Here is a 27,226-nt window from a genome sequence, read left to right as displayed (position 1 = left end):
GCAGCACGCTATTCAGGGCTGAAACGGATGAGAGATGAGGCCCCTAGTTAAGTGCTTGCCTATATGAGCATTCCACAGGCACTGCCATCATATTTAAATTCATTGATTATGTGTGCTGGCCTATAAGGACCATTGACATGGAAATGCTGTATGTAAATTCACCAGCACGTTCATGTTCATGGCATACACACGACCTCATCACATGTGATGCTTTACAGCTTATGTTGTGACATCCCGTTCAGCTGCACAAATTGTAAAATCAGTTTTGTAGACCTATAAAAGTGTGGTAAAGTAGCACAGTACCAGTTTGGGAGGGAGCTGGAAGGCTTTTGGTTGTGCAAAATGTATCTGGATGATGGTGGGGTCTAGAAAAGTCAAAACACGTAACTCTAAACTTGTACCAGCTGCACTATCTACCAGTATGTTGCTGGACCCAATGTAGAGCACAGATCTTAACTTTTAAAGTGTTTAATGTCTCGTGAGCAGGTTAGTTGAAGGATTGCCTTCACCAATACTGAGATGCTGAGATCTCTGTATGCTGAGATTTATCTTAAAGGCCTTCTTGAGTGGCTGTCATTAAGATCAGCATGGTTGGCATGCACTAGAGACATGAACCTAATCAGCAGAGGCTGCAAATCTTTGGGACTTCTGAACTCCCTTCCAACTGACATTTGCCTTGCCCTTTCAACTCTGGCTTTTAGGTAGGCCTTGAACCTTCCTGTTCAAGTCTGCCTTTGATTGATTCAATATGTTGGCATATATAATGCCGTATCACTGTAAGTCAGTTTTGGACATCTATTCTGATGTGATCACTTGTAACTTGTTACTCACTTCTGTTTGTTTCTTGCAGGAAGGGGTGATGTTACCCTAAAAAGCGACTTAAAATACTTTAAATAAGACAGTGTCTTTAGTTAGATTATCTACAGAAAGGAGTTGCTGATAATAGCCATTTTATTATAAATTCAAATGTAATTTTAGTCACCATGTCCTTTATTGTTTCACTCACAGAAGTAAGTGTGTCATGATGTTTGTCTTACTGGATATTTGCTCTATAATCCTATGTCTGGGGAAACATCCTTCACTTGTGTTGTGTGATGATTCGATTTTCCATATTATTAAAATGGAAAATGGCTCCCTAAAAGGCAATTAGTACATGGTTGCAAACCACAGATTCTTGACATTTTGAAGAATGTGAAAACAGTTTGGAAACCAGATCTGACACACTGGAAATTGTTCTTTCTATTAATAAATTTGAAACTACTCCAGTAACTGTAACTAATGCAACTTAAAGGTCTCTGAATTTTTCCCATTGTGTAATTATTCTATAATTCATTCCTGCTAATGGCTCACTGTGTTTGTTGTGTCTAACTTTCTAAAGAACAATTTTGTGCTTTTACTGCTTATGCTAAGCAGATGAAGACTAAAGGAAGAAAGATGGTGTAGTTAGTGGATAGTTTGTTCAGCAATTTATTTATTTATTACATTTCTATACTGTCCAATAGCAAAAGTTTTATGTTTTTAACAAAAGTTAAAAACAAAAAATGCACTGACATGATAAAACATAATATACAACATTTAAGATTTTAAAAAACTATAATATAAAATGCAAGTAAAAGCCAGGAGTAGTGTGAAGATCTAAAACTACAACAACAAACTGTAAAACAACAAAAAATGAAGGACTAAAATGCCTGGAAGAATAAAGGTCTTTGCTAGGTGCCAAAAAGTCTACTATGAAGACACCAGGTGGCCTTTCTAGGAAGGGCATTCTGTGACTGAAAAAGCCCTCCCCTTAGAAGCTACTTGTGTCATTTCAGTTGCTGGGGGCACCTGGAGGAGGACTTCTGAAGATGATCTTAGGATCTGGGCAGATATATATGGGAGGAGATTATCCTTCAGTTAACCTGGCCCCAAACTGTTTAAGACTACCTCCTGGTGTCCAATATGTAAATGACTATTTGATTACAATTGTTAATATCTCATTGGATACGTTTCTGATATATCCATCAGCGATTAATTTCTTGTATAATTTCTTGTATATATCGGAAATCATCATCATCATCATCAAAAATGATTATTATTTTGACACTTACGTTCCTCCAAGGACTTCAGGGTAGTGTCTATGGTGATTATTCATTTTATCTTCATAACAAGATTAGTTTAGGCCCAAAGTTGCATAGAATCATAGAATAGCAGAGTTGGAAGGGGGCCTACAAGGCCATCGAGTCCAACCCCCTGCTCAATGCTTAGTTTCATCCCAAGTGAGGTTTTGAACCATGGTTTCCTGGGCCCATTATATCACACTGTCTTCTGAAATGACAAATGCAAATACAATGGCCTTTCAAAGTTGCTTCTGTTTACATTGGTTGATATAGCATTTGCGGAAAACAACACATAGATCTTGTGGCCACCAATCAAAATCACTGGCATGCCTTGCTTCATTCTTTGTACAGTGTCAAGAGAAGAACTTCTGAAGAATTCTTGGAGCCTTCTATGCATATTTATTCATTAGGTGAGTTCCATGGAGTTCAGCTTGCTCCTATGTAAGTGCGCATAGGATTGCAACCCAAGTTTATAGTCTGAAGCCCACTTATTCTGAAAAATTCCTGGAATTTCCCCACAAGAATAAGGAATAATACTGGTGAGGTTTGTACTCTTAAATGCTGTATCACTATTCTCAGTCTTTTAGGCTTCTGCCACAAACTAAAGTGATGCTATTGCTGGGTGGTATTATTAATTAAAACGGTACGGGTGAAATCCAGCGATGCACAAGCTTGTATTCTGCTCAGCTCCCTGTACCCTTTGAAGGGTGTGGGGGGACGACCTGCCAAACATTGTGGAATATGTCTTACAGGGCTGTGATGGAAAGGGGGACTTGCTGAAATTGGGGGTCCTGTGTGAGTAGTCCAAGATTCTTCCACCCAATTTTGGTTATTATTATTATTATTTATTTATTTATTTATTTATATAGAACCATCAATGTACATGGTGCTGTACAGAGTAAAACAGTAAATAGCAAGACCCTGCCGCATAGGCTTACATTCTAATAAAATCATAATAAAACAATAAGGAGGGAAAGAGAATGCATACAGGCACAGGGTAGGGTAAACAGGCACAGGGTAGGGTAAAACTAACAGTATAAAGTCAGAACAAAATCAAGTTTTAAAAGCTTTAGGAAAAAAAAAAGTTTTTAGCTGAGCTTTAAAAGCTGCGGTTGAACTTGTAGTTCTCAAATGTTCTGGAAGAGCGTTCCAGGCATAAGGGGCAGCAGAAGAAAATGGACGAAGCCGAGCAAGGGAAGTAGAGACCCTTGGGCAGGCGAGAAACATGGCTACAGAGGAGCGAAGAGCACGAGCGGGGCAATAGTGTGAGATGAGAGAGGAGAGATAGGAAGGAGCTAGACAGTGAAAAGCTTTGTAGGTCAACAGGAGAAGTTTATATTGGATTCTGAAGTGAATTGGAAGCCAATGAAGAGATTTCAGAAGTGGAGTAACATGGTCAGAGCAGCGAGCCAAGAAGATGATCTTAGCAGCAGAGTGGTGAACAGAAACCAACGGACTGATGTGAGAAGAAGGAAGGCCAGTGAGAAGAAGGTTGCAGTAGTCCAACCGAGAAATAACCAATGCATGAACCCACCTCCCATTGCAGCCCCGTAAAATGTAACCCACAATGTTCGGTAGGTTCTTCCGACCCTTTAGCGGTCCTTTTGAGGGATATAGGGGGCTTCAGGGAGAAGAGGGGAAGGGGTATATCCCCCAAAGAATCATTACTTTACTAGTATAGTGGTATAAGTGCATTATAACCAATGGATCAGACTTTCTCAAAATATCCTTATTGTCCCCGTTATCACGGACATGGTTATTTAAAATATATTAACTTATTCTTTTGCTAGTGAAAAATGACCACTGCTAACAAGACACCCCCTGGTGCAGATCCAAAGCAGCTGGAAAGAACTGGAACTGTTAGAGAAATAGGATCACAAGCTGTTTGGTCACTTTCATCTTGTAAACCAGGTAAACTGCAACGTCATAATGCCCCCAGACAAACTACACACAACCTTAGCAGAATTGCCCATGTGCTACTTGGATAGAAAGTGACTTTCTGAGTAAATTTAAAATAGCAATGAATGTCTAACATGTATATAATGTGTATCTCATCTGTGCATTATATGGCCTTTTGTTCTCTTGAAAATAATCCAGGAATTTGGGAAAGCACTCTATTGAATATTTTTTTCTAGATAATCAAGGTGATAGTCTTCTAGTGTCATAACTTGGCTTTCACATCCCAGTTTGTAACATTTGCAGCTTGAGAATACAGAGCTGATGACCATGTGCACCTTTTTGATCACACTAGGATTTGGTGTAGACCAATTACGAGATGATAATCTAGAAACATACTGGCAGTCTGATGGATCACAGCCTCACTTGGTGAACATCCAGTTCAGGTATTGAATATTTTTATATGTTGGTTTTATACAACTGCTATTATTAATTGTACTGGAAGAAGACAGAAGGTTGCTGAAGGAATGCACGATGCTGTCTTTTGCATATGTAGCTCCAAGCCAGTTACATTGAGTTTTTGTAATGATGTTTTATTTAAACATAGGCTATAGTACAAATTACGATTTGACTTCACGATGTTACAGTTAATAGACACTTGGCTTATGCCACTCCCTAAGGTTCAAATATCATGATTTAGGAAGCTTGAAATTCTTTCAAGGGTAGTGTTCTGAATCAGCAAGCTTTGTTACTGTTGGTTACAGTGCTGTCCATAAATCTCCATCTCAGCTCTGTGCTTAGTTCGAAGTGTAATGTATGGGCTTGAAGGGTCTTGAGCTGCTGTCCCCAACCTGATGCCATCCATATGTTTTGAACAACAACTCCCAGCATTCCTGACCATTAACCGTCCTAGTTGATGCTGATGGGAGTTGAAGTCTTAAAACATCTGGAGGGAACCAGGTTTGGGGAGGCAGATCTTTATTCCAGATCTAGAGCATCTAGGCAAACATAGAGCATATGCATACAATTCCATACACCAGGTAAATTGGTGTTTTCTTTTTTTTAAAAAAAAGGTCCTGTCAGTGCTTGCAGCTTACATATTTTCAAAATAGAAGACATAAATATACTGTCGCAAGCTAAAAACAACAGTTCAAAATACTGAACCCTTCCATGGTCAGGAAAAAATATAGCATGGGGAAATCGTTTCTTAAAAGGCTTCAATTTTGCCATGTGTTTTTTTTCCAGAAGAAAAACAACAGTCAAGACACTATGTATTTATGCAGATTATAAATCTGATGAAAGCTACACTCCAAGCAAGATCTCTGTCAGAGTAGGAAACAATTTCCACAACTTGCAGGAAATCCGGGTAAGCATGCTTTACTTCTTAAAACATTACTTTAGATCTGTGATGGCGAGACAATGAATATGTAGTGCTTATCCTATCATGTTTGCATTTGGTGTTTGACTGGGATCCAAAGAGTTACTTAGACGTAGGAGGTACGCTGCACTAGCCCGGTTGAAGTTTTAACTTTTTCTTTGAACTGCTGATCCCCCTGCCATATCTTAAAACTGCTTTTTGGAACTCCCATCAGTTCAGAAGTGTTTGGCCATGAGGGGCTGCTGTTTGAGAAACTAGTCAGAGGTCTAGTTTCCTAATCAGTTTTTTTAAAAAACAACAACAACAACAACAACAACAACAACAAATCAGATATTTCACAGAGACATGCTCATGCTTCTAGTATTAGAGAACTGGTAAGGGACCTGAGCATTGGTGTCAAGAGGGAGGCCGTGATAATTATACTAGTGCAAGAAGCCTGGTGATGGGGGCAGATCAGTTCTTATGCTGATGGAGGAATGAAAACTTTTTAAAGCTCAGATTATTGAATTTTTGAAGTTGTGATTCTTAAAGAAGGAGGTCAGCTTTCTGACCAGTTTCTTTTCGTGCACTACAAGTGCAGCTTGCTATTTCTTTCCCCCAGATTTGATTGACAGTCCAGGAGGACAGTGGGGCAGCCTCTCATATTGTTTATAATTTGAATTGTCTTAATCCAGTTGATGTTAACTCGGAATGTGTACACCTTAACCTCTTGTGCAAATTCCTCTCACCCCACTCTACTAGATATGGCATTAGATACAGCTATCACCAGTTTAGATAAAGATAAACCTAGGGATGCTCTGTATTTGCTGCTTTTCATTAACATTTTCTGCAGCATCCCTTTTGTGATTTTTTTTTTTTTTACGATTGCCTCTAAAGTTTTTGAAGAAGTTCACATATTCAGGAAGCATTGCCCTCACTCTGAATTGACAGTTTGATTTCTGACATTGACACATAGCCAGATCTGGTTGTGTGCTGTCATCATGTTTACATTGTGATTCCTGATTGGCTGGGATTAGCCATCACAGTATTATATAAAGCATTACCATCACTCCGAATTGGCTTTGCTTGGCATTAGGGATGTTGTTATGTAGTAAAATGTGTTTGGCTGTGTAACTTTGTGGTGTCATGCTATTCATTACGTGATCCCTGATTTGTTGGGATCACTTCTGTGACTAATTCAGGAAGAAGACACAGTTGTTAGAAGAGGAAAAAAAGTTACACAGCAGCTGCCGCATGTATGGAAAACTGTGGCAGAGGACAGGATTGCAAAAAAGCAAACATTACAGTTTAGGAATGGGGCAGGGGGAGGATATTTCTGTTGATCTGAAAATAAAGATGGGAGAATATTCTGTGGAACCCTAGTTCTGTCCCTTCATCTTTTTGCATTCAGTGTCCACTAGATGTCATTGTTGGCTTTAAAATAGTAGCTTTTGGATTCATGCCCCACCACCCACTTTACCAGTAATAAATGATTATACATTTATAATAGCATGTTGTTCTTCTACATATAACCTTAGTAATTTGGGGTGGCAGGGGAAAGAAATCTGAAAACTTCTACTGTTGAGGCCACCCTTGGTGTGTGTGAGACAGTATTTTGAGAGTATGCTTCAGTGGACAATTTTAGGATTGTCCTTGGTTTTCATGGACACAGAATTATAAACCATGTTGCCTTACTCAACTGTTTTCAGTCTAAGTTGGACTATTATTGTTCCTGCACTTGTTTCCCTTTAGTATTTTGATAGTGTGTTTTTTTAAATTCAAGGAAAAACAGTCATTTATATGCAAAGGGATTTTGTCTTATCAGATCATTAAACACCCTCAAACAGAAAGCAACTCAAAACAGAAAGCATGTCACAAGTTCTTTGCTGCTCCTTACAGCCTGTAGTTTTTATAGCAAATAAATAAGAATAATATGGCCTTCAGTCAGTTAACTTGTGGCACTTCTAAAAACTCTGATTTTGTAAACTGTAACTTGTCTACTCCAGGGATGCACAACCATTTGGGCTCTGAGGGTTACATCCGGTGTCTGCTAAGTTGGCAAGGGCCACAAATGTGTGTGCACACACATACATACAACTCATATATAACATATCACTCCCTCCGATCCAATTCCTGCATCAAGAGTATTTCAGAGACCAGGCCTCTGCTTTGATCAGATAAAACCAATGCTCCTTCCAGAAACCTCAGTTCTCAAATTACCCAGCTATGCAGGAATCCTGGCTCCTAGCCCTCTCCTTCCTCTAATCCACTCTGTGGCCCTAACCTGGTCCACGGAGCTTTCCTGGATTCCACAAGGCATGGGGCTTGCCTTCCATATCCATCCCCCTGGAAAAATCCCTGTTCTTATATTAGATCACAGATGGAAATAACAGCGGGGGATGCTGGCAGGCTTCCTTGTGTGCCGACCCATCATTCCTGGCAGATGTGATGGGCCGATCATCCTCTCGATGTGCACACTGAGGACCAAATACTGTTACAGGACGTGGCCGCACACCCTATGAGATCATTGAGCCCATGGAGGGCTTGGGGGTGAGTCATCTGGTCTCTCCAAGTTTGGATGCGCTCCTGTTTAGCATTACAAGAATGAGCTTCAGGCTTGTGCACTGCCTCCACCTCTTCTCCAGTACAGTCACATAGAAATTGGAAGGTCCTGCTTCCATTTAGATTAACCACAGTTTAGGGTTTCGACAGCACACTAAACTTTGATTAATCTTATCCCATGGTTACTTGAAACAAGCCAGCTTCATGAATTATGCTTTAATGTTGGCCTCTTTCAACTAACCAAAGTTATAGTTAACCACATCCAAACCATGTCATCCAAACCATGTCTTGGTTTCGATGACATGGCATCCTGGTGTGGAGCTACATTAGAGCGCAGTCTTTTCCAACAGCAGTTCTCCTTCTGTTATCACTGCTGCTACAAATCTATCTGCGTTTTGTTACAGAAAATGATGTGCAGATGAAAATAATTCATCATAATTAATTGCTTTCTCATCCTGTTACTTAAATAGTGAAACCTTTCTCAGTATCACCCTCTGGGACAGGTAGAATCTGACTAGATATTAGGTGTATTGTGAGGGAGTGCATTCCTTTGTTCAAGGCTAGAAGATCCAACTGCTGGCAGGATAAACTTCATTATAGCATGTTTAAGCCATCTTTTACTATGTAAACCACTTTGACCACATTTTGTTTAAAAGTGTATTATAAAATAAATAGCAACATGCTTTACTATTGTTACAAATGGTATCTAGAAAGGTCAGAACAAGGGAGGGGGATACATTTATTTATTTATTTATTTATTTATTTATTTATTGCATTTATATACCACCCCATAGCCGAAGCTTTCTGGCATTATCAGTACAGCCTTGTCTGCACTGCAGCATAATTATATGGCTTTGGTGGGTCTTTCTGCATCCCACCCTCTTTACTAGGAAAACAAACACACTTACAAATATAGTAGGTAGAGTTTTTAATTCATACCTAACTGTTCAAGCAGAAAGTCCTGGCAGAAATGCAATATGTGCATAGGGCATAAGCTGGACCACCATAGTGTAGCCAGCTTACCCTACCTCTGTCTTCAGATCTCTTCTACTTTACTTTAACTCGGGTTCCATAGAAGCTGAATTCTTCAAAAGATATATTTGTGTAATTTTACAAGCATGAAGTGTTGTGAGGGATCAGAGGGGATCCTTACAGGTTTTATTGATTGATTAATATTAAAATTATATCTGAGCCTATACTAAGGGCTCAGGTCAGCTGATGTTAGTTTAGTAGTGTGTATATGTGTATATATAATGTTCTATAAAGAGCAAATCAGACCACCAAAATGGACCCAGGAGGATTTCCCTGTCTCTCCTAAATGCTGTGGTATCTTGAGAGATCAAAGATCCAAAACTGAGTGTTATCTATGAAACTGAATTGATTTGCTCCATATTTTGTTCAATTTGCAATTTTGCGCAATGTGTTTTGCCCCTCTCTCTAGTAGGGATTATTGTTTAATGTCCTAGATAAGTAGTGATATTCCATCAGGGACAGGGAGATAGGTCCAACTTTCCTTATTTACTAGTTCCCCAAACATCTTAGTTCTCAGCCAATTTGAATTCTGACTCACACTTAAAGAACTGCATTTGATACCTCCAGCTTTATTTTTGACCCCTTGCTACTAATATTTCAATATCTAAGCTTGTGTTTTTAAATACTACAGGGTGGCTTCACGCTGTGATTTCGATTTGTTGTTTAACCCCTTTCCCCACTGAGGTGCAAAATGAAGTAAGATTAGGGCGATGCAATTTTCCAAGGCAATGTAGCATTGAGCAGTTCCTGCTTTTTAGAACTATTATCAGTAATGTTAACTCTGCTTTTCACATTGTGCTCTGCTCATCCATAACCCTTGCCTCCTTCCAATAAGTAATTCCAAGTAATTGTCCGACACCTTTAAAAGTGGGCTAGCCATATAGCCTGGTGTTAAATTCTCTGAACTGTGGGCAATTGTTGCGATGTTATGATGACACATTGGGGACTTCTCTATGTGTAATATCTAAGGGAGGCTCAACTAGATCAGCTTCTACACACCACCTTCTGCAGGCAGCTCTCTGGATCCAACTGCATGTCTGTGGGGCAGTTTGTACATAACAACCAGCCATCGGTTTAAAAACCGATGGGCTGTTGGGAACACACCAGTGCACTACCTACAGCACAGCTGCCTTTCCCACTTTAATGCACAGCCCACGGCCAGCTCCTTTGTAGGTTGTGCAGCAGATAGAATAGTAGAGTTGGAAGGGGCCTATAAGGCCATCGAGTCCAACCCCCTGTTCATGCAGGAATCCACCTTAAAGCATCCCTGACAGATGGCTGTCCAGCTGCCTCTTGAAGGCCTCTAGTGTGGGAGAGCCCGCAACCTCGTTAGGTAATTAGCACGATGTTGCTTAGGAGCTAAACATCCCAGCAGTTAACTGAACAACAAACCATGGGTTAACTGATTTGTTCTATCATTTTTGTAATATAAACAGCCATAATATATTTCAGCAACATCCTTTGCGCCTGTCTTTTTTTCATCTCTCTTCAGTGCTGTATGGCCGTTTCAGACTGAGGGCCAATTCTAAATCGTAGCCTCATTCCCAAGGGGAGGAGTTTCTCGATTCTTGATTCCTGTGTAAATGTAAATGCATAATCTAAATAACCATGCAACGACTTCAGCTTGCCCAATCTATTTTTGACATATCCTTTTAAAATGGCAGTACTGCTGTTCTGTTCTTCCCTGTGCTCCAGGGCAAACTGTTTTTAACACTTGAGCTGAGACACTTGCAGGTAGGGGAAACACATTTGGAAATGTTTCCCCAATTCATAATGCCTTGCATCAAACTAGTACATCATTGATACAGGTTGTAACTCTGCACCTTGATGTGGTAAATTTCTATGTGTAGCTTTTTTAAAAAAACACAGCAGAGCATTAAAAATGTGATACCCTCATCAGTAGTGTGTAGTGGTACCCTCCAGAAAAGACTGGTTTACGAGTTTGTTAGTTTTGATCAAGAAAGTACCTAAGAAGTTTGTAATGTGGGGGTACAGAGCTTCTGTTCAATGAAAAAGGCAAGACTCCTCTTGCAGGCACTGCAGCAACTCTCTAATTATCCAAATGTGCTTCTCTATAAATCTGTTCTATGGAGTCTGATTTGAGCAGTCTGGAGTACAACGTTCATTAGGGTCTTGAATGTATTATACTGTTACTGCTATTGCTTATTTGCTGCATGGCATGGGCATAGTCTAGGTGCTGTACAGTCTAAAATTGCTTAAGTCCTAATGAATTGGTTGAAGAGTAGTGACCCCATAAATGAAAACAGTGACTCTATACAATTGTTTAGGTTTGGTTAAGATGTTCTCTCTCTCCCCTAACCTTTTCCAGCATTAACTCATGAGACTGAAGCTGAATACAGATTAAGTGAGATTATGATGGTTGGTATTCTGCTTGATCAAGGGGAGCTGGGAGCTATTCTCGATGGAGGTCACACTCTCCCTGATTGCATATGTTCACACTCTCTGAATGCTTCTGGACTCGATTCTTAATTGAAAGCTCAGGGACCTGATGTGTCTTTTAGTCACATCTTCTGATAGGCTGACTGCATCCCTTCCTAAAGGATAGATAGCTTAGCACCACTATTTGTGCCCTGGTGGCAAAACATCTTTTACCTTGAACAACATACACAAGCTATGCCTGGCTTTGCCTTTTGCCAGGAGTAGTTACAGAATGCATATGCCAGGGGCCCACAATTGCACTTGCTAGCTCACCAGTGGCAAGTGCATCTTTTAATTTGTTGAGAGCCCACATCTTTCTCTGGAGAAGGACAGGGGCTTTCCTGAATCACATGTTGAACCTTGAAGGCACTTGAAAGCAGCGAGATGCTGGCCTCAGAGGCCAAAGCTACAACAGTGCTGAACACTCACCCTAACTCAGAACTGCAGAGGAAGGAATGAGTGAGACCTAATCCCCACAATTGTGTTACCCTTAGGATTCATTCCAAGTGCATCACAAGTTAAGTGTGCTACCGGAAGCAAGAGTCCTCCCTGCAGTTGTGGGGAGGGCAGGGCCTTTGCCAAGCACAGATTTTGGTTGGCTAGGAAGGCCAGCCAAACTTCGTGGACCCTTGCACAGTTGACACCTGTGCTCTCAGCTGTATAGCCATTTTGCTTCCAAGCACAATTCAAAGGGCTGATATCAGTTACTTTAAGTGACTTGGGTTCATCTTGTCTCAGGGAGTTCTACCTTCCTTAAGATCCCCAAGTCTGCTCCCTGTCCCATCTCTTATGTTTCCTCAATGAAAGTGTGGAATAGTGCAGTTTTGGTAGTGGCTCTTGAGATGTAGAATGCCTTCTCCAGAGAGACCTGCCTTACACCCATATGTATTAAGTTTTAGAAACTCACCTGTCCCATTAGGCCTCTTGCTGATAAATACTGCTGATATTTGTTTTTCACATTGGACACTATATTAATGAGGTTGGGTTTTTTTTGTATGTCTTTATATTTTAGTTTTTGTACCATAACGAAACACTGCTCTTCCCCAATACTTACGAAAATGTGGTCATAAAGAAGAACTGAATAGGGGGCAAGAGCCAGTCGCAACCTCATTTCCAGCTAACCATGTTCCATCTTTATTGATCCTGCCACTTCCCGGCCTCTCCCTTGTGACCCCCTCCCCCAGTGCCACACTCTGTCTCCTTCCCCTTTTCCTTTAGTCCTGTTCATCTCTATCCTGTCTGTTGCCATGTTAGTGGAATGCCCATCAAATGGTGGGGAAAGTTAAAGAAATACAGCCTAAAAATGGCTGACTCCTTATTTAATGAATGGTGTTTGCTTTTGTTTGCTCTAAACATTAGATAATATGTTTGTGCTTCCCAAAGTCCTGCACTATCACCCACTGTTTCACCCAGTTGTGTTTCCAAACAGTAGCTGTGCTGGATTCCCCCCTTCTTTCTGTACAAACACATTCTCGCTTCTGTCTTTGATTCCATATCTCTTAAGCACAACCATCTTTGACCCTTTTATAGTTTGAGATGTGTTAGTTGCTAGAGATGCAAACGTGTCTGAGGTGTTGATTGGTGATACTGGTGCTGATGTCCCAAAGCCACTGAAGGCACGAAGGTGTCATCCTTACTCCACCCAAGGTTTCAGGGAAAATGTGATCGTTACTCCCTCTGCAGAACTTACATATCTGGCCAGCTCACTGTCTATATATGCTAAGCAGCCATGGTTATATCAGTTGAGTGGGCATATAAACGGTGTGTGCCTTCCAAAAGGCACACCTCCTTTTGCTTCTCATTGACCCAAAAGAAGTAACTCTAGTAACATCATCAATATAGGACAAACAGCTCCTCTTGTTGTTTAATCTGTATTGATGATGTTGCTAGATTTACTGGGAGCAGCCATTGATAGCCTTCTCTTTAGGGTTAAACAATCAAAGTTTTAACCCACAGTTTGGTGTTGGTTAAAACTTTGGGTTGCTTAACCCTAAACAACCCAGATTGCCAGGTTTGTACTTCATGACCACAACCCAGGAATGGAGTGTTCCTCAATTGTTTTGAAAAGTCGAAGTGGTGGGTGGGCAAGGGGCAGTGTGCTTTCTTGCTCTCATGCAGCCATGCCAATTCCTGGGCTGTTTAACTTAAGAACTGGCATTATGCACAAATCAGATAATTGCAAATGTCTCTAGTAGTGGCACAGGCACCTTCCATCTTTATTTCCAAATCTCTTTATGTTTCATTTACTCACAGTTCAGTAATATTTCATGCTCCAGACACTATGGAGCTGCAAGGTAAAAATGCTTTCAGGAAAGGCTTGAAGTAAGGAAAGGAACTGTTTATTTGACCTGGTTGTGACCTAGTCAAGGGGTGGCGCCGTCCCTCCCTCCCCACCCTCTTTCTCCCATTTTTCAGTAGGGATACGGGCTTCCTTCCCACTTAGCATTACTTCGCAGTAGCGCTGTTTTAACCATTCACAATAGCGCAGTAGCCTGCTTTACCAATTCAGAATCCATAGCCTGTTTTTCCTCATTAAGTTAGTCATAGTTTCCTGTTTTGCCCAAACAGTGAACTCAGGATAGTAAACCATGGTGTGAAGTTGGTTTAATATCCAGACTTGTTTCAATAAACTAGGGAAATATGGTTAATTAGAGGCTTCCTGGTTTAACTGTAAGTCATGTGAAGGAGGAGCAAAGGGAAAATGCACAGGGGGAAGTGATTGTCAGTATATTGATTTATTAAAAGCTAACCGTTCAAACTGGTTCTATATGTATATAATAGTAATTTTCTGTTGAAGCTTTGGATGTGATCTTAAAATGTGATCTGTTTTCCCCATTCACAATTGTGCAGTTGTGCTGTTTTAATCATTCACAATAGCATAGTATCTCTGTTTTCTAAACTAATGTTCATGGATACTTAAGCCATTTGAATACCGTTAAGGTTCATGGCTCTCAAGCTCCCTACTGACAGCTTGAGTTGCTTGAGTCGCTGTCAGTAGGCACCATCAACCAGGATCCTGTTCCCTTGTACAACCCACATGGAGATCTTTAAGCTTGCATGGGAGGTTCCAGGTGCATTGTGTTCATCATCTACAAGAAATACCAATATCAAGCTTGAGCCAGATAGTGACACGAGTTCAAAGGCTAGCATTTTGCTTAGGGATGTTGTTATATTAAGTGGCATATAAGTATTATAAATAAATATTATGGTGCTTATGATTAGAATTATTAGCAACATCTCTGTGGACAGCCACTGATTTCCTGTCTACAAGGGGAATTGCATTTTGTTGAGGATTCTGAATGTGCTCAGTCAAACAATCTGCCGAGCTATTGGGCAGAATGACCAATAGGTCACTAGACTAATTGACCCTGTCACTATATAATATAAACATTTGCAAAAAAAAAATTCCCTTCCAAAAAAATTGCAAGTGAAAATTTTCTGTAAGAAATTGGAGTATCCTCTAAGAACCCTGGAATGCTATGATTCATTCATGGGAGAGAGTTAGGAGATCATGTACTCAGTGTGCACGTACTAATGTTTGAATGAGTTTAGCTATTTCAATAAGTATGTGTGTGTTTAAACATTGATTAAAAATAATATTTTTTCCACTTGGAATTGTATTTCCAAGCTGTTGTTGTGTTGGCTTATATGCCCGAGTCTCAGTTTTCCTTTATTGTAATGTACTATTTTTCCAATGAAAAGACAAGAATATTTGGCTGGTGATCACACTGTGTTGTAATGAGGGTGGAGTATGTTTGTCATTCTGTAGTGATGTCTGATTTCTGCATTAGTGAGCCAATATCCAGAGCAATACATCTGGATATTCAACAGCATGTTCCTATGAATCAATTGTAGTAAATAGACTGCTTCTGTGTTTGAAACGTTGAAAGGTCACTGGTCCACCTTTGTAATATGGTTTTAGTGATGATGAGGACTAAACTTTATTTAAGCTATGATATATAAGTGCAACATACAGCTTCCCCCAAGAAAGGGATATTCAAAAAAGCATTCTCCAAAATGCATCCTCCAAGTACATGATTTTGTCTCTTTAAATAATATGAAATGTCACGTAGAAAGAAACTTCTTGGGTTTTGGTTTGGAAAAAAAAATAGTGGGGCTCAACTATTTTTAAATCTATTAAACGTAGCTTTAAAAATAAAAATAAAAAGTTCCTGGAACCTCAAAGATGACATGCTTGGATTCATTATAGGCCACAGGGAAGTGATTGTTTTGTTTTCTTCTTTTAAAAAGCAGTGATCAAAATTGCACCTGATATCTAAAATGATAAGATTAGTTGACTGGAAAGCTAGTTTACAGATGGTGGCTTTAAAAAAAAGTCCCTTAGATTTGTAATGAGGGGGAAATTATGGTATGTTTCACCTAAAGTAAGAGAGACAATGTGTAATAAGGGATTTTGTGGTTTTACAGCTCAGTGCATGTGTTTGAAAGCTGTTCTCTCAGCATCGTGGGTGGCAGGTTATGCTACCATATAATGTATTGTAGTTGGCTCTCCACACTTGTCAGGGTTAGCGTTCAACCATTCGGAAAATTTTCCCATTGTTCTAGCATGTGAACCAAGACTAGTGTTGAATTCCCAATAACTTGACGGAGGGGGGTGGAGTGGAGGGAAGGGGAAATAGTTTAATTTAGAAAGTTTGAAATGTAATTACTTTTCTTATTGTCTTAATGTATTTTATATAGTTCAAATCCTTAATCTGTGAATGTAATCTGTTTACAGTTACCTTTGCTTGTTCGGCTTTGCCAACAGTGTACAGCAACCTCTTCTGCAACCCTAAGAGAAATTTTGTATACTCTATTCTGCCTTTCTTCAGCATTGGCTCTCCATTTCCATCTTAAACATGTTTGCTTTAGATGGACCATAGCTTTTGGCAGCTTTTGCATTTTTAGCAAATAATACTGTTTCTAGCAAGAGTTGCAAGCAAAAAGAAAAAAAAACTTTGTGTGAGGTCCTTGTAAACTGAACCTTGGGAACGTTATGTTTCTGTATTTTCTCTTTTGTGCTTCTTCCCTATTCGTGTCATGGTTATAAATTATATAGTTTGAAATGAAGAATTAAGAACATTCTATTTTGTGACTCTTTTAAAAAAAATAGATAGGGTGCAGCTTTCTCTCTTTATGTGCTTGGCTTTACTTTCTCTTTACCTGTTGTTTTCAAGGCTGGCACAGTGAAATAAGCAGTTATGGCATTGAAACGCCATTGTGCCAGGGCTTAATCCAATAAAAACAGAAATACCGCCTGCTGAGTTGTATGCAGTGTGCTTGTGTGAACATCAATGTCTGCTGTTCACACACAATTTTTTACTCCTTCAAAGTTCTCTCTGGAATATTGGAGAGTGTACTGAGAGGGTTTTTTTTGGCCCTTGTGTTTTAAAGGTTGTAGTGAATATTGTTAATTTTGCTTTGGTAGGCTCACTAGATGTATTTCGCAGATGATCATTACTACATCAAAAAAGGGAAAGGAATCAATAGAAGTGAGGGAGTTGGATAAAGTAAATAACTAGTTGCATCAAAAGATCCACATGTTCTTCTATCCTGTATTTGTTTTTTCTGTCTTGAAAGGTGAAAAATTGAAAGAGTGTGTGCATGTATGTATATGTGTGTGGTAGCAGGGGAAAGGATAGATTTAAATATTGACATGTAACTGCTGAAGATATTAAACTTGGATTTCATTTTAGGTGAAGTGTACCTTGGCTGGATGACACTTTTAAAACAAAATAATTGCACCCTGCACTATAATTAATACTTGGTTTTGGTATTAGATAGTCTCTCTGAACAATGTTTAGATCAGCTGTATTCCACATTTGGTCAGAAGGAAAAATATAATCGTTTCTATTATACAGCTCTCTTTATTTTAAAATGTCTCCATTGATTCTTGGTTTTTAGTTGTTGGTTCCCTTAGCTTTCCAATTAATTTAAAAAATTTTTTTTTGCACTTTTCAGTGTCTCCTGAGAGATCTTGATTGCCAACTTGCAGAGTGTAAACATTGTATTGGCAGTTCGTAACCTCTCTACCAAGCTAACCATAAATGGAAAAAAAAATGTATAGCAGATAGTCAAGAATACAGAACATGCAAACAGTGTAAGGCAGATTTTTATGTGACTTTGAATAGTAATATACTTTCAGTTTTTGAAACATGATTTGCACGCCTTGGTTCTTACATAGCAGCCAGTCGTAGGTTGCTGCAGCAACATTCATCTGTCATCATTGAAATAACAGTGCTCTCACGCAGTCCGCTAGCTCAAAAACAGGTGTGCAAAGACCAGACTGAGACTTTTGAGGCAATAAGCATTTGTATACTAGTTGCTGGGGAACATAGGTAGGAGGGTGCTGTTGGGTTTCCCATGGGCAGCTGGTTGGGCACTCTATGAATAGAATGTTGGACTAGATGGACTCTTGGTCTGATCCAGCAGGGCTCTTCTTATGTTCTTCTATACTCATGAAGGTGAATGTTCTCACGTGGCTCTGTCCATGCTAATGCTGAAGCCTCTCAAGTTCCTCTTTTACACTATCATTTTGAAAAATTTGTAGAAGGAAGAGGTGAGAGTAAATACTTATTGGGCCGCCTCTTTTGTAAAATCTTAATTTTCAGTGGTCAGGGCATCTTTTCTTTTCAAAACCCCAATGTCAGGGGAGATCGGGTGTGTTCCATCCTTGCTAGTGCCTTGGTTAAAATGCAATCGGAAACAAATTCCGCAGTTGGTGAATTTTTGGCAGCAGCTCCACTGAGTATTGTAGTATGCTGCTTGTTCGGTCTCACCTTTATATGAATCCTAAAGATGTGTAACTGATGCCTCACTGGTGGGTTCCATTTTTCTTATAACTATATTCACATGGAGTTGGAAGCTTGTATTATACAAACACTACAAATGATGGCCTGGTTCAGACAACACGCTAACCATGCTGCTTAACCACGAAATGGTTAAGGGAATGCATTAACCTTAACGCATTCCCTTAGCCATTTTGTGGTTAAGCAGCGTGGTTTAGCGTGTTGTCTGAACCAGGCCGATGTAAGATATTGTTGTACTGTGGAGTTCTTGCTCTTTTCATCTGCTGTAACCTTAATACTCTTCTGTGCAGATGCAAAAATACTTTAATACCATTGTTTTGTTTATTTATTACTTACCCATTTTATTTATATTCAGGAAATCTGTCTAGACATAACAAACAGTTTTGAAAGTAAATTACAAACTTCCTTTTGGAGGTTCATAGTCTCTTTCCATTATATCCGATAAAAACAGGACAAATTGAATTAGCAGAGAGTGGAACTGCAATGAAATTATTTTCTACCAATCCTTGCAAACCTCTGTTTGGAAAAATGGTGCTGAATATATAGGAAATAACTAATTATTTTTCCCTCGGCACTTTGATAAGAATCCAATGCAGTTGTTTGTGCAAGGATGCTCACACATGGGCAGTTCCCTGCCCCTCTCCTCTCCACTGCACCCCCCCCCCCGAATACCACAAAAAAGTCTCTCCTGAGGATTAAAGGGTAGGCCTGAGGGGAGTGGTGGGGCCCACAGTGGGAGAGGAGAATTGGGGAAAATCAGTTGGCCACAGTTTGCAGTCTACAAAACATTATCACAAAGGCATCCCAGTTCTTTAGATAGACATATCTGTGTTAGTGTGCCAAGTAGCTTGCATTGATGTAACCACAGTGACATCAGTTCCAGTTTATGTTAATATGTGACCTGTGCAAAGCAAATATTGCAAATCTGTCCTGGTATGCTACCTGTCCATTTCAACAAGTAGTAGAGAGAGGATGAGTAAGATGGACGTTGCCAGTATGTTTCTATCTTTCCTGGCCCAGGACTTATTGTTTAACCCCAACCTGCAATATTGAGACAGCTTCCCCCCCCCCCTTTTCATTCATCTTTCTTCTGTCTGTAGTGGGACCCGATGGGCATCTGTAGTTTTTAATAGTTATACGGAAGAGGAAATTTTGGCGGGTGTCTCTTTTCTCACTTCTACCCTGCATAACAAGCCATACGTACCAAAATTCCCTGTCTTGACCAACTAGAAACAGACATGCTATCCTCCTTTACATCTGGTCTATCCCTATCATCACCCCCCCCCCCATTTTAACAAAAACCTCACAGTTGTAGTGATGCCACTAGTGCCAGCCATTTCAGGTCAAGGTATGACCCACTAGTCCCAATACAATAATTGAAGACTAATGTTCTAGGGAAGCTGCAAGCTATCAAAACGCTTGTTTAGAAAATTCTTTTGTCTGTACGAAAGTTTGTCTGCAGTCCTTGGCTGAAAGAGCATAAAACCAGTAGACTGGACATGCTGTCATTCTTAAACCAATCCAATCTGACAATCACATACAGAGATGTATCATCTGCAGAGTAAATAAATTAAATCACTGTATGAGGTTATTGTCTACTGTTTCACCAATTGTTTTTTGTGTTTCCACTTCCTATGTATATGGTGATCCCATCCTAAGCCATTGCATTTAGTACTATCTCGTCATATTTCACACTCTAAAGAAGTCCTGAATTGAACTGCCTGATCCTACTACTCAGATTTCAAGAAGAGTATTCCATAGCTGAGAGGCCCTTGAAGTGTGCCTTGCATTATTTACTATTTTGAATAGCTTACATCTGAATTACACTGCATTAAGTAGCTCTGGTTTTAAGCTTGTTTATGTCTGTCACACAGACGGAGTGTCTTAGCAAAGCACCTTCTCCATTTACACTCAGGCAAGTGTTTTTTTAAACCAGAGCAGAAGGGGAATAAGCTTACCACCTTAGGCTTGGGTGCATTTAGGCCTGGGTGAAGTTTGCTCTGAGTTATATTAAATACAAGCTGTTTGGGTAAAAAATCACCCAAATCTCCTGAGTAGAGCACAGGATATGGCAAATGCTCAAATCAGAGGCATCCAAATGAAAAGTTAGAAATAAAATATTCTTTCTCCTTATGCTGCTTTAATAAGAACAGTTCTATGGGTAAAATCAGTGACCCAATGTGCTCACTTCATCTTAGGCTAGTATCATGTTTCAGAAGAACTGAACAGATGACTAAGAAATGATTCCTACTATAGAATCATAATTTGATGAGACTCAAATGCCATATAGATCTGTCTATGTATCAGAAGAAGTCATCTATGAGCTTCCTAAAGTGCCACAAGTAAGTATGTTGTAGAATGGAACATAAAGAGCAAAGAGCTTGATATGACTTCATACAAATTTCTGCTGTTTGCTTCAGACTCCCAATGATTTTGATGCATTCAGGACTCTCTAGGGATTGAGTGGATTTACACAACATGACAACCCACACTCAGTGTTGAGTATGGACTGAACTGTGGGTTGTTGTTGAACCATGGGTGATTATGTATTTTGAACCCAGTCATGCTAACAAACCATGGCTTGTTAACCATGAACAACCCACAGTTTAGAACAACCAGTTATTATACTCTTACCTGGTAAGAATGTGTGGGACAATCTCTCAAAACTTGATGTGTGAAGGAGAAGTTTCATAACAGCAGCAGTCTTCACATATGGGAACAATAAGATCATGCTGTGATGAAATAATAAAGCATGGAAATGAGGATTTCACAACTACTTATTTTATATAGTTTCTCTACAACTCTCTTTTTTCCTTAATTAAGAATAATAAATTGCAAGCACTGAAGTAAACATTTTATTAAAATATATTTAAGCACCATGTCGAATCATAGTTTTTCAGATGTTGATAGAAGGTGAGCTTAAAGATATCCTCAAAGATGTATCAGAAAGATCTTTTGATGAATCAAGTGCATATGAATTGAAGGGGTTTGCAATTCATGATCCTCTTTGAGCAAGATTGTACAGGAAGCTAACTGAAGTGTCTTGCATATCATCAAAGTGGAAGCTGTGAAATGTCAAGTAGAGATCCTAATGCCACTTCCTGTACGCTCTCATGGCAAATGTCTTTGTGTAGGAACCTTACAAACATTCTATAATGAGATAAATTTTTAGAGCTATAGTGCTATCCTATGTGCAAAGTGTGTCATGAATTAGCTAGAATTCATTTTTCTTTACATTGCTAGTGCTCACTGCTGTTTCATATAGTTAAAGAATGTTTATTGGAATGCTAGTAAATGACAGACCCAAAGTAGGGGTTGTGCAGGTAAGTCATGATGCATTTGATTTGAACTTTCCATTTTGTTGGTGACCATGTGTGAATGTCTGAGATTCATAGAACTTTTCCTATTGTGGATAATCTCCAAGTGACGTCTTTTTGCTTACTCATAAATTTAATGAGGTCAGCTTTCAGTTATTGCTCTTCAGGAGGCTAAGATTTTAGAGGGCCTAAGGGCCTTCAACTCCCCCTTAGCACATACAAAAGTTGACAATGATAGAAGACAAGACAGTAGGAGATTCCAGACTTTTATAGCGTCCCACACCGCTTCTCTGTAGTCCATTTAGCTTTTCTGCATACAAGACTGTAGTGGGAAGTATCCCGTTCCTATTTATTTAATACTATATCCTGCCTTTCCTTAAACAGAAGAAAATTGAAAAAAGGTCAAGTTCTATACAATGAGATGACTTTACCCAAGTCATTATTTCCTTACTCTGCTTCAGTTCCAAGCAATTGATTCACTTTCCAAAGCTAGCATTAAGATTTGCTATTGATTCACTATCTTTTAAAAGCTGATCAAATGTTTCCTTTCACACACACTAGACTGTGCGAGGTATACTGGATAAGAAAAGTAGACAGAAAGAAGTAGTAGCGAGTAGCATTTCACTACTGTATTTTTGAACCTGAAACACAGTCCAGTGTAATTGGGATAAATTCACAAGGGTCAGTGGGTAGAATTCAAAGAAGAGTCATGCATGGTGGAAAGAAGGGAGGTTCCACCATTAAAGGTGACCTAAAAATGATTGAAAATAAATAGAGATAGACATAGTCATGGCTCAGATTGTCGTTTTCACTGTAGCAGTTCCTACTGCTGAAGAGACAAGCCTCTCATTCAACAGAATCAAATCCCTTATTTGTTTGTCTCATTAATTTCTCATAATTCTGCTGCCTCAAATCTATTATATTTGTGCGTTTTCCATATGTACCAGCTTTGGAAGTGCAATTTTCTTATGTTTAACAATTACCCTGCCATTTTTTTTTATCACATTCAACACTTTTGGGCTATACTGTTTCAATCTATTGTAGGGCTGTATCATATGCGATATTTTTTCTTACATGGGAAATGCAATTTGTTTCCAACCATGTGTGTTTATGGCAAAATACATAACCATGTTTTTTCTTTTTTTGCACCTGATGATATTCACACTCTTTATCCTGCATCCATGTCAAAAAGAAGTGGTGTACAAAGCAAAATGCTGTCTCTCTAAAATTTAGTTGGAATATGTCCATGCACCCCTCCCATAATTTTGTCATCATTTCCCCCCCTGGTGGTCTTTCCTTTTCTATACATTTCCTTCTAAAATTCTTGTTGAACTATATTCTTCATATTTGGCATTTATTTGGAGCTGGGCTGTCTTCCTGTAGACTCTTCAGGAATGTCTGTTTTAGCTTCTTGAGTGAATAGAAAGCTCTTCTGACCTAATGGACTGAAGTAAGCCATGCCTTGGCCATTTACAGGAGGTGACTGATGGTGGCCACACAGTCACCTCCCTAGGTGGTCGTTGCTTCACTAGGGCAAATGAGCCTGCCTTTTCACAGTGAGTTCTTTGACTGAACTTACTTCTGCGTTTCTTGTAAAGCTTCTCTTGTGGTGTCCCTCCTTTTGACTCACTTGGAATTTCTGAAGTTTCTCTTGGATATGCTTCACTTTCTAGCTGGAACTGGTGCATCATTGCTATTAACTTGTTCTCTTCCTTCCTAAGCGAAGAGATGGCAGGCACCCAAAATCTGCTACTTCATGTGTTGACAGTTCCAGTTTTGGAATTACATAGCAGCCTGCTGGATCTTGGTTCTTGTAGTTACTTTGTGGTGCAATGGGAGTCCTGGAACAAAGGTTGTGAAATTCAGGATAAGGTGGTTATTTCTTTAAAACCATATGTAGTTTCAGGGAAATGCAGCAAAGCTGGGGGTGGGGGAGCCTATTTCAGTTTGATGTTTGCCATGATATGGTGTATCAGTAAAGAAGTAGAATAGGGTTGGGCAACTTGTTGGCTAATACATCTGGAGGGCCAGAGCTCTCACCAGTCCTGGCCATCATAGGCAACAGTGAGGGAAGATGGGAGTTATAGACCAAAACATCTGGAGGGACACAAGCAACACCCCCCCCCCCGTAAGTAGAAATTATTGCTGTTAGAGAGGGATTTTTCATTTTTTACTTTTTATTTTTTTAAAAAATGTTCTCGGAACTTAAATTGCAAGTGTTTTTCAAAATCCAAGCTGCATAAATTTTGCTTTTAGAAGCTTGGGATGATGAGAAGAGGAGCTAGGTTGTGGAGTGAAAGATGAGACAGCAACTGAGTCAAAGGACGAACAAGGGCAATGTTAACAAAGATAGCCACAGAGGACTGGGTGGGCTGAATTTGGGAGAAGTGACTTGAGGAATACTGAAACCTGCAAAGTTGGAGCTACTGAAGGTGGGAAATCTCTCTTAGCTAAGCTAGCCCAAATACAAAATTGTTACACTATAATACTGAAGATCATTGAACAAGATCAGCTTTTGTTGATTTCTAGAATCAGGTCATGTGCTTGTGCTACCAAGGCTGTCTTTATATTTGGACTAGAAACCAGAATGGAAAGTATTCTTAAAAGTGTTTTAAGATTGGCTGAGATGAGGACCTGGCATTGATGGAAAAGCCTTGATAGCATTGAGTAAACCGTTCATATATTTGTATATTATAATCAGCATTTTTAATGGCATGGCAAGACTCTGAAGCTTAAGTTGATACAGATAGTTCTTCTCCCTTGTGAAAACCCTGTGAAGAAGTAGATTGAAAGATAGTGAGTGGCCCATACTCACACAATGGTCAAGTGGGATCTCCCCAGTCCTAGCCCCCTGAAAGTAGCAGCAAATGCATTGGGACATAAAAACACTGAACATGAGGGCATGCCACAATTTGGGGGCAGTGGTGGGGGCAGAGGACATTACTAGTGAGTCATATGAGATTTTCAATGATTGTTCATATTGAACAGCTGTTTTTAAATAAGGTGTCTCTGATGGCTTTCTCCTTCATTTAGTGAAGACATGATAATTAATAGCACAGAGAGCTGGTTCTTATATTGCCTCACGTCTTGAAATAGAGAAAAGGGAATGGAAGAAGGAACGTGTTGAAGGAACGGAGTTAGAACCCCGGAATTCTCCAGACAAATGTGCACTGAAGATATTTCTGGAGATACAAGAAACAAGCAAATCCTAGAATGAAAAGATCAGTAATTCAATAGATCTCATGTTGCTTAGATACTAGATTACTATCTCCAGTCATGTGTAGTTGTACACATACTTAGTAATATGACCATAATTTGTTAACTGAATTACCATTTTGAACTTGAAAGGAATGGGGTGTGAGTTTGGGCTACTTGGCAACAAGAAGATCTTTTCAAATGTGGGCTCTGAATATAGTGCTGTAGGAAGCTGTTTTGTGCTTGTTAAATTAGGCTGCAATCTTATACCCACTTACCTGAGAGTAACCCCTAGTGAACTCAGTGGGAGTTAGTTTTGAGTAGGCATGTATAGGATTGTGCTGATATTGTTTCCTTTTCTTACTTTTTCCCATCCTCCCATATGGCATGTGATAACCTTCAGAAATTGTTAAAACTGCAAATGGTTTTTGAAGATGAATATAATATTCAACAAATGACTTGTCTGAAATGGCAAAAGTTGATCTAGATGAAAATAGCTTCGGTTATTGAGCGGTATAAAAATGCAATAAAAAATAAAATAAAATTAATTTTAGAATAAAATGAATTGAACAATTCCCAACATGTTTGATAACAAATCTCACTAGACGTGCATGTAAAGTTACCTGGAACTATGTGTAAGTAGATCTGAGCTCTTTGTAGGGCAGCATCCCCCTAACCTGCATCCTGCAGATGTGTTGAACTGCAACTTCCATCATTCCCACCCAGCATGGACAGGTTGTGAAAGGCTATTGTAGGAAGTTGTGGCTATAAAGTATAATACAGCAAATAAATGTCTGGCGCTTGGAGACCTTTTCTTCTATTCTGGACAAATTATTTATTTCAAAACAAATCTGGCAGCAATCTATATGTTTTTCTGTGGACTTCAATAATTATGAAAACCTTATATAAAATTACTGTTAATGGACTGTTTAACAAAAATGTGAGTACTGGGATAGAGTTCTCTGTTACAATAATGGGCCTCTTTGGGTGCACCAGGGGTTCTTACAAATTAAACCAGGGATGCAGTTGGTTCTAAATGTAGCACAGGAATTGTTCTTTTTTGCTCAGTTATTCTGTAGTTCACAGTAAAGGTTGTTGGGATAATTTAATGGCTATATCTTAGAATATATGTATTATGCAATAACAGAGGACTGCAAATTTACTGTAAATTTTGTGACACCATTATAGTACAGGGGGATTAATTTAAGTCAACATAATTTATATCATTCATTTTAAAAAAAAATTTAGGGTGCAAGTCTAGGCATGTTTAGACAAAAAAAATCCTGCAATTTCCAGCAAGCGTCAGCCAGCTTTAGGCTGCAATCCTAAATATGCATTCTAAAAAGTATGTCCCATTGAATTTAGGGGGACTTCTAAGTAAACATGCTTAGGATTGTGCTGATAAATAATCTAGAAAAATGGGTAAATTAAACAATTAATTTAAATCAAGTTACCAACTTTCTGATTCATATATTTACTGAATGATTACGCACAGGGATGCCTCCTATAGTGTTTTTTTTTCTGAGTAAAAAGCTCAGATATCCATTCCCACTGAGTTCTCAGAGGCATGGGTTATTTGGTCTGCTTTGGGGTGAAAACAGGGCTTTTGTGATAGCAGCTGCCATTGTACTAATCTCCAACTTCCAACTCAACTTCTTTGTGTTTGTAGCAACCAACACACCTATGGAAAGGGCAAAATGACTGTAGTACAAAGGGTGCTGATGTGACCCAGGGATCACTTTCCCTTTAAATAGCACTGCCATAGGGATAGGCTGCAGCAGAGGAGGGGAATGGGCCAAAGGCCCGAGGTAAGAGTGTGGATGAAACAGCTGAGAGAGGCAAAGGTTTGAAGAGATGGAGAGAAGCAGGAACCAAGAGATGAAAAGGAGCAGGACCAAGGGACAGAAAGTTGAGGTGATACAGGATGAGAAGAGAAGTTGGTACTGGTAGTACTACACCCAGGCAGATGTAGCTTGCAACTGTATCAGCCATATTACAAACTGGCCTTAAGGAAATGCTCCAAGTGAGTAGGAGAAAAGAGGTAAGGGCCTGAGGTAAGGTCGTAGATGAAAAGGCAGACAAAGTGAGAGATCAAAGAGAGGGAAAGAAAGGTGGTGGTGGGGAAACAGCTATAAAGGAAGAGGAAGCTGGTACTCAGCTATTATTTGGTGGGCTGGAGGGATACTAACTTGAAGCTGAGACATAAGGAATGGTAATAGGATATGTAGCCTTTTTCTGAGTGAAACCCCCACCCCAACACTTCTTTTCCCCTCTCCTAACTGCACAGATGAATAATCTATATGTCGCCATTTTAGCAAAGAATTGGGGATTTTATGACATCAGCAGTCGACACACCAATCACCAACATTTACCTCAGTCTGTAAATGTTGACAAAGAGGTAAAGAGGCCTGAGACGATGATGGGGATTAAGACCAAGTTTGCTGATGTCACAAAGGCATTTCTTCCCCTTACATAACAGTGCCACAGGGATGGGCTACAGCAGCATAAGACTTAAGAAAA

At 39.5% G+C, this 27,226-nt stretch overlaps 1 protein-coding gene across 4 annotated transcripts in view; it reads left to right on the top strand.

Annotated features, from left to right (window-relative positions):
* ANAPC10 (anaphase promoting complex subunit 10) overlaps window positions 1-27,226 on the top strand; it is a 29,491-nt gene that overhangs the window by 902 nt on the left and 1,363 nt on the right. The window contains exons 1-5 of one of the 4 annotated variants that reach the window (XM_063136380.1): window positions 2,373-2,509; window positions 3,890-4,010; window positions 4,351-4,441; window positions 5,241-5,361; window positions 13,639-13,720. In XM_063136380.1, coding sequence (XP_062992450.1) covers window positions 3,896-4,010; window positions 4,351-4,441; window positions 5,241-5,361; window positions 13,639-13,683 — 372 coding nt within the window. In that variant the 5' untranslated portion in view covers window positions 2,373-2,509; window positions 3,890-3,895 and the 3' untranslated portion in view covers window positions 13,684-13,720. Of the gene's footprint in view, window positions 1-1,815; window positions 1,869-2,372; window positions 2,510-3,889; window positions 4,011-4,350; window positions 4,442-5,240; window positions 5,362-13,638; window positions 13,721-27,226 lie in introns of those variants that run through there. The other 3 variants (XM_063136376.1, XM_063136378.1, XM_063136379.1) reach the window with 3 other exon arrangements.

This window comes from Elgaria multicarinata, chromosome 10 (assembly GCF_023053635.1).
Source record: "Elgaria multicarinata webbii isolate HBS135686 ecotype San Diego chromosome 10, rElgMul1.1.pri, whole genome shotgun sequence".
NCBI classification, from domain to species: Eukaryota; Metazoa; Chordata; class Lepidosauria; order Squamata; family Anguidae; genus Elgaria; species Elgaria multicarinata.
The sequence above is the reverse complement of the archived record's forward strand: the minus strand, read 5'-3'. Positions and strand labels throughout refer to the sequence as shown.